The 13,082-nt window shown below is 40.8% G+C and overlaps 1 protein-coding gene across 4 annotated transcripts in view; it reads right to left on the reverse strand.

Moving 5' to 3' along the window:
- The window catches only part of CAB39L (calcium binding protein 39 like), a 108,997-nt gene that overhangs the window by 31,082 nt on the left and 64,833 nt on the right, over window positions 1-13,082 (reverse strand). For all 4 annotated transcript variants that reach the window (XM_050950767.1, XM_050950760.1, XM_050950776.1 and 1 more), the window contains 2 exons: window positions 8,856-9,020; window positions 3,762-3,880 (listed from right to left, as the gene is read on the reverse strand). In XM_050950767.1, the coding sequence (XP_050806724.1) occupies window positions 3,762-3,880; window positions 8,856-9,020 (284 nt within the window). The remainder of the gene's footprint in view (window positions 1-3,761; window positions 3,881-8,855; window positions 9,021-13,082) is intronic.

A 13,082-nucleotide genomic window follows, 5' to 3' on the forward strand; every position in this document is an offset into this window, starting at 1 on the left:
TGAGGATCTTCAGAGCCAATAAACCCAGCAGCCACTTCCATCAGCAATGGTTCAGTTTCAGCTGCTTTCTTGGTATGGACATGTTATAAGAATTGAAGACCAATGAATTCTGAAGTGTGTATACTACTCCATGGCCAGTGATCACATAGATGCCACAAACTTCAGTGGTGTAAGAAGATTGCTAATGAGGGCCATAAGCTGAATGTGCAGCTAAACCACATTAAGCACCTTGACAGAGATCAATTCAGGTGGTGCTTGATTTACAAGGGGGCCATGTACCTTTGGGATTTCCCACAATGATGATGAATATATAAAAGTTACAGCATTCAGCAGCAATCCCCAAATATCGCTGTAATATTGTAAAAGTGAGAGTTTTGGACCATTCCAGTAGAATTCTTTAGTTCTTTCTTATAAGGTTCTCCAGGACTGACATCCATTAATATTTTGGCACAGTTAATAGTGCTATTCCCACTGATGCTACAATATACATTATAAGCTTCCATATTACCTTTTTTTTTCCTATTTATTTCCAGAGAGTCCCAAGAATAGATGGGACACGATTCAAAAATATTTTACAGAATTGCACCACACTGTATAAAACCAGGCAATGTGCCAAAGAAAATTGGAGGGGGAAGGAAAGAAGAATCCAAAAGAGAAAGCTAGTAAAAAGTGGTAAAAAAATGGTTTAAAAAACTGACTTGAAGATTATACAAATATTTATTTTTTACTTAATCAACAGAAAATTTTATGAAATTTACCTAAGCAGTGATTAAAGGAGCTATTATCACTGTCACATGACAAGGCAAAAGGGTCACAGAGAATTGTTTTCCTCTAACTCTGAACAACAAATTTAATCAGCATAAGAAAAACATTATTTCTTCAGCTATTCTGCCTTTCTCTACTTCATTGTCAAGTTTCTGCATGGAACCTTGCCTAGCCCCTCCTATCTGGATTCCTGCTAGAAATTTAAAGGAACAGTGTACATATCTTCACAGCCATTTGAAGCTGCGCTGCAAAACGGTAGATTGAAGAAATCCTTAGCCCCAGAAGCTGTTTACAGACAACTACTACTGATGCTATATCTACACTTAAAAACGCTGCTGCAGCTGTGTTGCTGTAGCACTTCAGTGTAGACATTCACTACAGCACCATGTGGAGTTCTCTTATTGCGGTAATTAATACATTTCCCTGAGCGGCGGTAGCTAGGTTGATGGAAGAATACTTCCATTAACCTAGTGCTGTTTACACCCGTGGTTAGGTCAGCATAGTTACGTCTCTTGAGACATACCTATGCCAATGTACCTTTTCAATGTAGACCAGCCTGAAGTATTCGAGATTGGGGAGCAGCAGAGATGGTCTTCAAATGCCCCTTTCTGTAGGATTTGACCCATGCAGATCCATGCTGAGCACAAATTACATTTGTAGGAGATACTCACTTTCTTACTGCCTATGTTCTCCTGTGGAGACCTGCCAGAGAAGTCACATCTACAGCCAGCAGAGAAAAACAGAAATCCCTCACACAAATCTCCGCAGACTAGTCTCAATGCAACAAAAATGTAGCTTTTCATCTGAGCAATGTATTCGCAGGCAGGGTACTTCAGGATTTGACCACATATACATTAAATAGGCAGTACTTTGAATGTATCAAAATGACGCAACTATATAAGTGAGCTGTAAAGTATTTCCTTCGGGAATTTTGTTTAACTTATTAGCAACCAACTCACTTCGTAGTTGACGCCCAAAATCTGTGTGCATTTTTGCACACCTTTTGTATATGCAATCATTACAACTAGACATGAAAAGTCACATGCAAATGCCAAATTTGTGCCGACAAATGCGTTCTTGATACAAATAAGTGAATGGACCTCATGCCTTGCTTTATTAAAATTTTATTTATATATATATATATATATATACACACACACACACACACACACACACACACACACTATTAAATTTTTTTAAATGCTAATATTTTATAGAGAAACAAATTGGCATAATCATTAAGACTAGTTTTCTGAAATAGAGTATTCACCCAATACATAATCCGTAGCTTGACATTAATTAATTAAAATTCAGCAACAACAAAAATCCATATAGCTGGCTGGCTGGCATCCTTTTGAGAATCTGCTGCCTCCGTGACTTAGAAAAACAGACATAAAACAAATCTGAGCTTCAAGGTTAAGGATAAATTAAAGTTAAACTATTAAATCCAATGATATGTTAAGACCAATGAGTGGCTCAGTTTCTGTATTTATCCCGCAAATTTATCAAAAATGGTGGGCTCAATCCTGCCCCCATTGAAGTCAACCAGAATTTTGCCACCAATTTCAACAGGAGCAGGCTCCTAATTTGGAAAATCAGGGAAAAAAATCCCAACTAGTAATACAGTCAAAGTCCAATTATTATTATTATTATTTTTTAAATCATTACCAGAGCTGTGAGCATGTTGCCAGCTCTTGTGATTTCATTGTGAGCCCCGCAATGTTTGGGATTTTTCTTTAAGTCCCAGCCCATGGAGCTATGTTGTTATATGAAAATCCCAGAGTGCATTTTTTGTAAACAGTAAGTTGCTGCTATCCATGGTTGTAGAGAAAAGCTTGAAAATTAAAACTGTAAAGGCTCAAAAAAGGTAATTAAAGATCCCCAGATGTATTTTTTTAATCTCAATTTTGGGGGCCCATCTCGTGATTTTTGAATGCCTGGGTTTAACAGTACTGCTATTTTATGGTTAAGCAAGATATTATACTGGTTATATTTATTAACTGATCAATATAACGTCTTATGTTTACATAGTAACTTTCATCCAAAACAATCCTAAAGCTCTTTATAAACAATGGCCTATATTCACCCTCCCCCAGAAAAAAAAAATGAAAGAGTGATAAGAAAATAGCTGCTTTCAAACCATGGAAAAGCTAAGATTCTCAATATAAGGGCAGGGAGAACAGAAGCCTCAGAGAAGTTTGGTCTCACTCATGCATTCCCATGCATCAATGCAGTTAACATCTCCTCTGTGCTGCTGCCTAGCCTCCTTTCATGGCAGCATAGCTCATCTTAGAGGCCTCTGAGCTGAGCACTAATTATGAGACAGAAACCAGAGGGAGAATTCATGCTGAAAAGAGCAGCGTTAACTTCTGCATTGATCTGCACTTGGAAATATGCTGGTTGTTGAGGGGAACATGTTCCCTGATTCCATCCCCCTCTCTGACGTCAGTCCAAAACTCACAGAGCCCCAACCGTGCAAAGTCCATGTGGTCACGAGGGGTTGTAGAACATGTCTTTCAGACACCACTACCTTTCTTGTAGTCATTTGTTTCTCTACACAACATGCAACAGTCCAGAATTTGGCCAAATATTTATAGGAATCATTTTGCTCACTACCGAAATGCAGCCACCTGTGAAAGGAACTCAGCAGTTACTTAGCTGCACCCATCAATCCTACACAACAGTTTAGGGCAGGAACGGAAGACAGTATCTCATGGAAAATAGAGGTGGAAAGCAGTCAGAATATAATTACCCCAATATGGAGTTTGGCCAAGAAATCATGGCCAAATAAATAATGCAGGTAAAGTCCTGAAATGTGTACAGGTGTCCACTTAAGTAGTAGCAAGTCAACAGAAGCCAAGAAATCTGAAATTAAGGCTGAAATTTCATCCACTTTTTTTTAAAACCATCATATAAGGTAGATCAAATGTAATACAAGCATTCACCAGACAATCCTGCTTAATGGAAATCAAACTCAGATCAAAATGAACACCCACCCTTTTAGAAGCATAAATAGGATATGTGGATGGGCACTAATATATTCCACAGTAGGGCTTCGAGTGCCAATCTGTCTTCTCAAGATGTTGTTAAATATCTGGGACACATCCTTTTTGCCCTATTAAAGAAACAAAACATAGTTGCAAGTGTGAAAACATGAAAGAATTTGATTATTCATTAGCATCTTTATTTATAATAGGAAAAGAAACCCAAAACAGAACAAGTCAACACCAACTTGCCCTAGCTGTCTTTCTTTGCTGTTGATTCCCCCACATCTTATTGCTCGAAAGATGGGTGCATCTCCAATGGCTCAACAGGATCCTGTGGTTCCCCCATCTATTTGTTCTGGACAATACCAATTCCACCATTTGCATTTTCTTTTGCCAAAAGTGAAGACAAAAACCAAATCTTTTGTTCTGTTAATTAGCAACATGTCTCACTAGTGATGCACAGCTGCTCCCTGAGCCCCCAATTTCTGAGTCTTCACAGCAGCACTCAAATCGAGCTCCCAATGGGGCAGTGCAATGCATGGTTTTGACCCACTTGGTCTGACTAGACATTCTTCCTTTTATTACTATCACAATCAAAATGATAGCTCAAACTCAGCTAACTCTTGTTCTTAAAAACTCCTAATATACAGCAACGTGCCTGGTGTACTGAAGGACAGGACTACCATTCCTCTTATAATCTTTATGTTAACCTTAAGTATAAGACAAATGTTATTGTCATTATCTGTGCTCTGGTTTTTTGTTGTTGTTGACTCTGCTTTATTCCCCCAAAACTGGATGAGATTGGTCCCTAACTTCGCTGAAGCCCTGAGGAACCCTCCCATTTTCTCCTGCTGTTACCCCCCACATATACATCTTCTGAATCTTGTACCGCATTAGTCGTCATCATTCCAGTTAAAGACTTCTGAGAAGGCCCTTCTGAGCCATTTTATAATCACCCAGAGAGGTTGCTGTTGCAAAAGTGGAGAGAGTTGCATTAAAAGGTCTTGCAGCAGACAAATATTGGGTCATAACACTTTCCTATGGTTTGCACTGTCCATTATTTATAATCTGTATAATATTCATAGAAGCATTACAAGAAGACAAACACATTCCTTGGCTGGGAAATTAATGAAGGTCTCAAGGCAAAGGGCAGATAGTTTCACACAGAGGAGAATTTTCCTAGCTTCATCCTTGCAAATAAATCACTCTCGAGAAGGACTGAATATTCTGCCTTCCTAGTTGTTCCAGCCCAGCTGGCCTGGAGAGTAAGAGACTAAGAAAGGGAATCAAATCAGTAGGATGGCCCATCTGCTGTTATTTGAGATATTCTTGACACTTGGACATTCCTGTAATTAAGCCAACTTCTTTTTTAAAATTTTCCCTTTTAAACTGTAACAATCTCCACATAAATCCAGAATGCTGCACAATTAAATCCGTAAGTCATGAGACACGTTCCCAGGAGTTCCAAAAGTAAGTACACAATGAAAATAATCCAGAAAAGAAGAGCTGTTGAAAAGGGGAGACAACATTGGCCAGAAATGTAAATGATCTTAGCTGCATAAGCACAGGATTTGGGGAGAGATTTCACAGACCCTTGGGACTGCCTCTCGAGTGTCTGGACTCCCAGTGACATCAGTGAACACTGAATAGACTACAGAAGAAAACAGATATGAGGCTTGTCCCAAAGACGACACATCCTGAGCCCCACCAGCATCCAGATTCCAGCTGAGTGCAGGATATTATTTTCTTGATTTAAAATAAATCTATTATGTTCAAATGTCAGACAGAAACCCATGTATGTTGGTGGTAGTGGGGAAGGTCGCCTGAAAGAAAAACCTCATACTTTTAAATTTCCCATTGTAGGTAGGTAAGTGCCAAAACAAAAAGGCCTTACACAAAGTCCTGAAGTCAGCCTCAGAGGGACTCTGGAAGACTCATTTAGCAAAGAATTTTCATATAGAGTAGGGGGTCCTGAACAGACAAAGCAATGGCACTATCCAGTCTGAACTTCAGGAAAGTCAGCAAGGACAGGCTGGTCAATCACAACTGCTTTATGGGCTCACAGCAGAGGAATAATCACTCAAGTTCCTTAGGCCTAAATTATTAAGGGCTTTAGAAATATCAGCCACATAGTTTACCACACTCTCATTTTAAATTTTGGAATCACCACCATCTCTGGCCAAGAAAGAGGAAGGAGTGCCAAAAACATCATATTAAGTTTTAAACACTAGGTGCACTACAATGATGTGTTTTAAAATGGCACAACCGCTAGAGGCTAAAGGCAGGCACCCATCAAAAACGTATGCAAGAATTATGTGATTTTGCAATGCTTCCTTTATGTGGAATTTGCAACGCAAGTTCTCTTTACAATGAAAAATGCAAAATATAATAGAAGCAGAGTAGAGGAGGGGCAAAACTGTAGCCAAAGCACAGTGACTAGATATGAGCAAGGGATAATAAGCTCATTCTGTGGATAATAATTAACCAGATTCCTTCACCATAAAACAACCCAAGCCAATATGATATTTTAAAGGAATCACAAACAAGAAAATGAATGTAGGATCTCTGTAATGTAGCAGTTTTATGTTATAATTTGTTCTGGGCTACTGGCTATTTCTCACCCCCTTTATTAGCCAACTAAGAGAGTTTTTTATAGCTACTGGCCCAAGTTATAAAGTTCAGATATGAATTCAAATTAGAACCTCCCAAAGTTCAGTTCTGTTTGGGTTCATGATTCCTGCTCAGGGCCATCTCCACTGTTTTATAAGAGCATCAATCCTCAAAAAAAAAGCCAGATTTTAACATGATTTATAATGGTACAAATGGGGATTAAACACAGAAAACGCATTTGCATGCTGACAAGTAATGAATTGCACAGACAATCAATCAGTTATATGTGGGTAACAACTGGAAGACAGCAAAATAAGGGTCAAATGCGGCCAGGAAAGTTTAGAAGCTCAAAAAATTATGTGAACCTGAAGACACAGTGGGCATACACTGTTACCAAACTCCTTTTCAATTACATTTTACTGATGCAGTATACGTTTCATCCGCTTGATTTGTCTAAACAGTAACACCTGTGGCAAAGCAGAGAGTTTTGCTGTGTGATTATATAACTTGGTCATGGATGAGGCTAATTTCACAGGTGAAGTATTTAGAGTTCTGTTCACAGTAATAATAAATACCACATAGTTGCTGGTGCACAGTTGACACACCAGACAGAGTCCTGGCTTGGAAGACTGTACTCTGGAGAAATATGCCAAGGAATATTTCCTACTTGATATAAACTATACAGAATGCCATGTTTTTAAAGCAGTAGTTATCCCATGATTTGAGATGTCATATGATGATGGTGCCTTTTATTTTTTACAGTTTTCAAACTACGGGATTATTTTTCTGATTTTAAAGAAAACATTTAGAGACTGACACACTTAGCAATTGCAAGAGAACAACATAAACAACTGAAGAAAGTCTATGATCAAAAAACCTCTCAGTTCAAGAATAGAGGGAGAGGAAGGAACTTGTGTTGACAATGGAATTTTTGTATTAAAAAGTAAATGAAAATAATCTATCCCTAGAACTTAAATCTCCCAAGGCTATGCCATTTAATACTGCAAAATGAACATTAAGTCTCACTGAAATGCCATGAGAAGGAGCATATTTTTCATACTTTCCAGTGAAATACCACAAGTATTTTTTTTCTTACAGCATTTCAGTGAAAGTCACTGTTACAGCTCTAAAGGACTTCAGGTTTCACACACTGGAAAATGTTCCTCCTTTTGATTCATTTTCAAAGGAGGCAGAAAGTAACAGCACTACAAATGATTCTTTCCATTAAATGGGGGACAGTTCCCCACAGGAACGCTCACAAAAGGTGACTCCCACAGGATTGCAGAGAGTCACCCCTGGGAAACAAGATAAAAGGATGATGCTTCCTGGAAGCTGGTTTTAATTAGGTTCCCCATACAACACATTCAGTTAGTGCCCCTACTTCAAACTGTGGCTAACGGGAGGCATTGTGTAAGCATCCTGTAGGACTGAAAGTACAGAATTCCTGAGTTCTAGCCCTGCACCGACATGCTGAATTATTTGTGATGATTCATCCGAGCAACTGGGAACACAGGAATTTCCATATTGGATCTGACCAGTAGCCTCTCTAGTCCAGGATCTTGTCTTTGACAGCACCTTCATAGGCAGTGCAAGAAATGCTGTAGGGAAGTTCTAGAATAACCTCCCTGTGGGGAAGTTTCTTCCCAACCTGCGTCAGTCAGAGATTGGTTATGAGAGTTTATATGCATCCTAAATTATTTTTAATAATTTCTAATGTAAATGGAGATATTCTCATTGTCCATATGAATGTTTAATCCTTTTCTGAATTATTCCCAGTTCTTTGCCTTAACGTTATACTATGGCATAGATTTCCCGAGGCTAATTATGAGTTACGTATTCCCTTATTTTACCAATATTTAGTTTGCTGCCTTGCCATTTTATTTAATGTCCCCTTAGTCTTTTACCCTGAGAAATGAAAACAGGATTGGTCCAATCTATCAAGCCATTCATTATTTTGTATACCTCTATCAATTAAGCTGTCCCAATCCCCTCAGTCTCTTTTCATAAAGAAATGTTTCTATGGCTCCAGTCATTTTCATTCTGTCTCCAAATCCACTGTATCTTTTCAGAGATAGTGTGACCAGATTTTAACTTGCTCAGGGTGAGGGTGCACCACTGAAGTATATAACAGCATTATAATGTTTTCAATTGTATTTTGCATCCCATTGCCTTGCACATCTGAACAGTCCATCTTTTAGTTATTCTGATACTCCATAGTTATGCCAAGAAAGAATCTAATACACAGATGCCCTCTCTGCCTTAATTGAACATGATGCATCAGCATATTGATCACTACACAACAACAGAGGAATGCTCTATTGAAAAAAGCCCCCATCTTTCAGCATGTCTAGAAGTTTATAGTGAAAGTGAGTGTTGGGAAGACCTAGCTACACACAAATCAGTTAAACTTCAGGAATCTACAACTAAGCTAAATGACAATATCAGGATAAAAAAGATGGAATTCTTCCTTTCAGAGAACTAATATTGACCTACCTCGAAATCTATCAGCTGCAAGTTGGCTATAAGTGTCACTAGCAGGCCACTGTTGTATAATTCTTGTGCCAGTTGAGCCACTGTTTCCGTTGGCGGCTCCTTGTCACTAGTACCACACAGAATTTCCTTCATTGCTTGCAGTGATTTTGACACTTCTTCTGATGCCTGGTAATGAAACAGGACATTAACAGTTAAAGAACAAACTAACCTCAATGTAAATAAAATTGGTAACAGAAAAAAACTGTTCAAACAAAGCTTCAGACAGATTCCAGTACAAAAAATGGTTAATGGTATTAAATGGTTTACTAGATTTTTGCATACACTGGGGCTGGGGCTGGAACATTCACGCTGGATCCTGCAGCCCTTACTCAGGCAAAACCATACACGAATTCAGCTGTCGTTGAACTTAAATGCAACATACCATATATTCATATGTGTAATAATGCATAAAATGAGGTCAGATTCTGGGGTAAAGTTATAAGGTACACCTCCCTGTGTTAGCAAGGCTCCTTTATGTTTCAGGAGGCATTCGCTCCAAATTAAGGCAGGGGATGCTTCAGCTGCCACCCTTCCTCAAGTTTCCAGCAAAGGACTCCACAAGAACTCCGCAGGGACACACTAAGGGTATGTCTATACTACCCGCCGGATTGGCAAGTAGTGTTCGATGTATCAGGGATCAATTTATTGTGTCTCGTCTGGACGTGATAAATCAATCCGCTAATCGATGCCTGTACTCCACCTCGGCAGGAGGAGTAAGCGGAGTCGATGGGGGAGCCGTGACAGTCGACTCGCCACTGTGAGGATGGCCATGTAAGTCGAACTAAGCTATTTCGACTTCAGAAGTTGCATATCTTAGTTCGAACTCCCACCTCGCTAGTGTAGCCCAGGCCTGAATCAGCACACTCCCCAGCTGCCTTGGATATATACCTTTTCTGTCCAAAGCCCCCTACTTTTGGGGCTGCACTGGCCCCACTACAGTTGGCCAAGTAACTCCTTACAGACAGTGTCAGCTTTGCACCGCTGCAATCTACTCTTCCCATAACAGTGTTTTTGCCACTTAGACCCTTAACCTGGGGTTCCCAAACTGGGGATTGGGACCCCTCAGGGAGTCACCAGGTTACTACATGAGGTGTCGCGAGCTGTCAGCCTCCACCCCAAGCCCTGTTTTTCCTCCAGCATTTTATAAAGGTGTTAAATATATAAAAATGTGTTTTTACTTTACTCTGAGTCGCACTCAGAGGCTTGCTATGTGAAAGGGGTCACCAGTAGAAAAGTGTGAGAACCATTGCCTTAAACCAACCAGCAAGCCTGGCCCATTACCTTTAACTAGAAAGGTATCGATGGAGTGTACAGATATCTGGATTGCAGGTTAAGGTAAACAACCTAACCTGCTTCCACTAAAACAAAAAAATTGTCACTAAGCAAAACCAAAGGGAAATATCCTTCATCCTCCACTCCTTCACGGTTTATTTTAAAACACTTTTGATAAGCACAACTTTTCAGGTGAATTAACCATGCGTGCAAGATACAAAACCTGGATGATGCTTCAGATCCACTAGAAGGTATTTGAATCCAGGGTTTTGGTTTGGCCAAGATGACAGACAGGAGCCATTTGTAAAGTCCAAACCAGGTTAAGATTTTGAACATCTCAAATTTTGGTGGATATTCATACAATCCAAAGCCAGAAGGCAGCACTGTGATCATCTTATCTGACCTCCTGTATAACACAAGCCATAGAACTTCCCCAAAATAATTTCTAGAGCATATCTTTTAGAAGAACATCCAGTCTTCAAACATTCAGATCTAGGCTTCTGGTCTGAGCTTATCCCTAGTTTTACTCCTGAGGGCATTCTGCGCCAAAAAATTTAAATTTCTGCACACAATATTTTAAAATTCTGCAAATTTTATTTATTTGTCAAATAAACGTGAAGGCTCCGAGCATGGCATTGGAGAGCAGAGGCCACTGGCGGCACGGAGGTGGGAGATCGCTGTGCATCCTGCCCTCCCCTCTAGGTCATTGACTCAGTGGTGAGGCTGCACCCAACCCTGACACAGTGCAAGGACCGGGCCTGCCCCATAAACACTGCAGGGCCCTGCCCCTCGATGTCAGGTGCACCAGATGTGGGTAGGCTCAGCAAGACAGGATTCAAGTGTGGAGGGATTAGTGTGTGGGGACCCAGGTGTGGGTTTAGAGGGTTCTGTGTTGAGCAATCTGGGTGTGAGCAGCTCAGTGGGGAAATCTGTGTGTTGGGGGGGGGAGAGATCTGGATGCACAGAGACTTGTTGGGGGTTGTGGGTGCAATGGTAATGGGACTCTGCAGGGGGTCCAGGTGAAGGTAGTTGGTGCTCAGCAGGGAGGGGTCTGGGTGTGGGGGTGATAGAGCTCAGCAGGAGGATCTGAGTGTGGGGAGCTCAGTGGAGCAGTGAGCCATGTGCAGCTGGTTGGGGCTTGGTAGGGTGGGGATTCGGGTGTGGATGGCTCATTGGAGTGATCCAGGTGCAGGGGGAGTGGGGCTCATTGAAGGGGGTTCTGGGTGCGGGGGTGGGTGAGGCTCGACAGGAGGGTCTGGATGCATGGGCATTGGGCAGATTGGGGAGCAGCTCCCTGTACAGGGATCCCTGTCCCTGCAGCTGAGGAGCGATGGGTGCAAGAAGCATGGAGGGGGGGGCGGCAGAGTTTGCAGAACTTCCTACAGAGGAGGGGGTAGGTCTGACACAGCCTTGGATGCTGTGCAGGGGAAGAGTCAGTACAGGTAGGAGCCACCAGCCAGGTCTTCCCCAGTCCCCCCCTCTGCCCCATAATGATTCACCTCTCTGCTGGCTGCCCTGGGCACCCAAAACATACTGCTGGTGAGAGTCACACGACTGCTCTTATGACTTCCCTTTGCTTCCCCATCAGAAAATCATTGTTCTGTGTGGAAGCAAAATATCTGCGGGGGAAATAAATTCTGCACATGTGCAGTGGTACAGATTTCCCCCAGGAGTACAGTTTCTACTGAATGAAAAGTCTTTTAATGTTTGAAAGAACAAGATGATAACACTACATAAATAATCCCCACCGCATGCTAGAGAAAAACTACACGATATATAGACTGTAAGCACTTCAAGGTAGAAACTGAGATGGGTCTGATCTCACACCTCAATTACACTGATACAACTCTAGTAAATCCAATGGAATTAACCCAAATTTACAGGAGAGACAGACTGGAATCAGCTTTCCCCTCCCTGATTTCATACCTCACTGCAAAGCTTCCAGCATGCACTTCGCACTATATAAAACAACAAATATTATTTACCAACTAATTGTACCAGGTTTGCAGTTGCCCACTAATTTGCATAGGTCAATGTGCGATGAGATTAATCTATATTCCCTTCCCAATGGAAGTTTTATTTAGCCACAATAGAAGGCTTTCTTTCCTCAAACATTTCTCATGGTCACCGTCTTTGATTAAGACAGCTCACTCTAAAAACATGCCTATTTCTAACCATCAGATGTTAATGGCACATCACTAGAACTATCAAACAGAGTACAAAACGGCTAAGGAACAGGGATGTTATCGTGTGAATTGAAAATGTAAGTCCTTACGAAAGCTGTGCAAATATTTTCATATCCAAAAAAAAACCCTGTACATTTTTGGCTTTTCACCAGTTCTGGTTGGCTGGGTGTGAAATTTTCTGGCATTTTGCATTAAAACACAAAACAAACAAATCACCACCCTGCTTTTCTCTCTAAACACAAGTAGTCCTTTCTGCCAGGCAGAAAATTTCTGAAAGATTCACTCTTCAGTTGTAGCCTCATAGAGCTATAGATAGGAAAGTAAATAATTTAAAGGAAAAACAAACAAAAAACCTGGGAGTTATATAGCATCTTGACTCAAATTCTGTCTTCATCTATTTCACATCCCTCCTCTCTTTCACCTCTAAACTCCTTGTACATGTGGTCTATACTGATGACTTCAACATCTTCTTTTATTTCCTCTTGGAGACACTGCAATTTGGCTTTCACATACTATCCTCCTGCAAAAGGATAAGTGTTCTTATCATGGTCAGCAATAGCCTAGGGAGACCAGGCAGCAAGTGTGAAAAATCGGGACAGGGGGTGGGGGATGTAATAGGCGCCTATATAAGAAAAAGCCCCAAATATCGGGACTGTCCCTATAAAATAGAGACATCTGGTCACCCTACAATAGCTTATTTCTGGCCAAGTTTAAGGCCTTCTTCTTTAGG

Source organism: Gopherus flavomarginatus, chromosome 1, assembly GCF_025201925.1.
Source record: "Gopherus flavomarginatus isolate rGopFla2 chromosome 1, rGopFla2.mat.asm, whole genome shotgun sequence".
Classification (NCBI taxonomy): domain Eukaryota; kingdom Metazoa; phylum Chordata; order Testudines; family Testudinidae; genus Gopherus; species Gopherus flavomarginatus.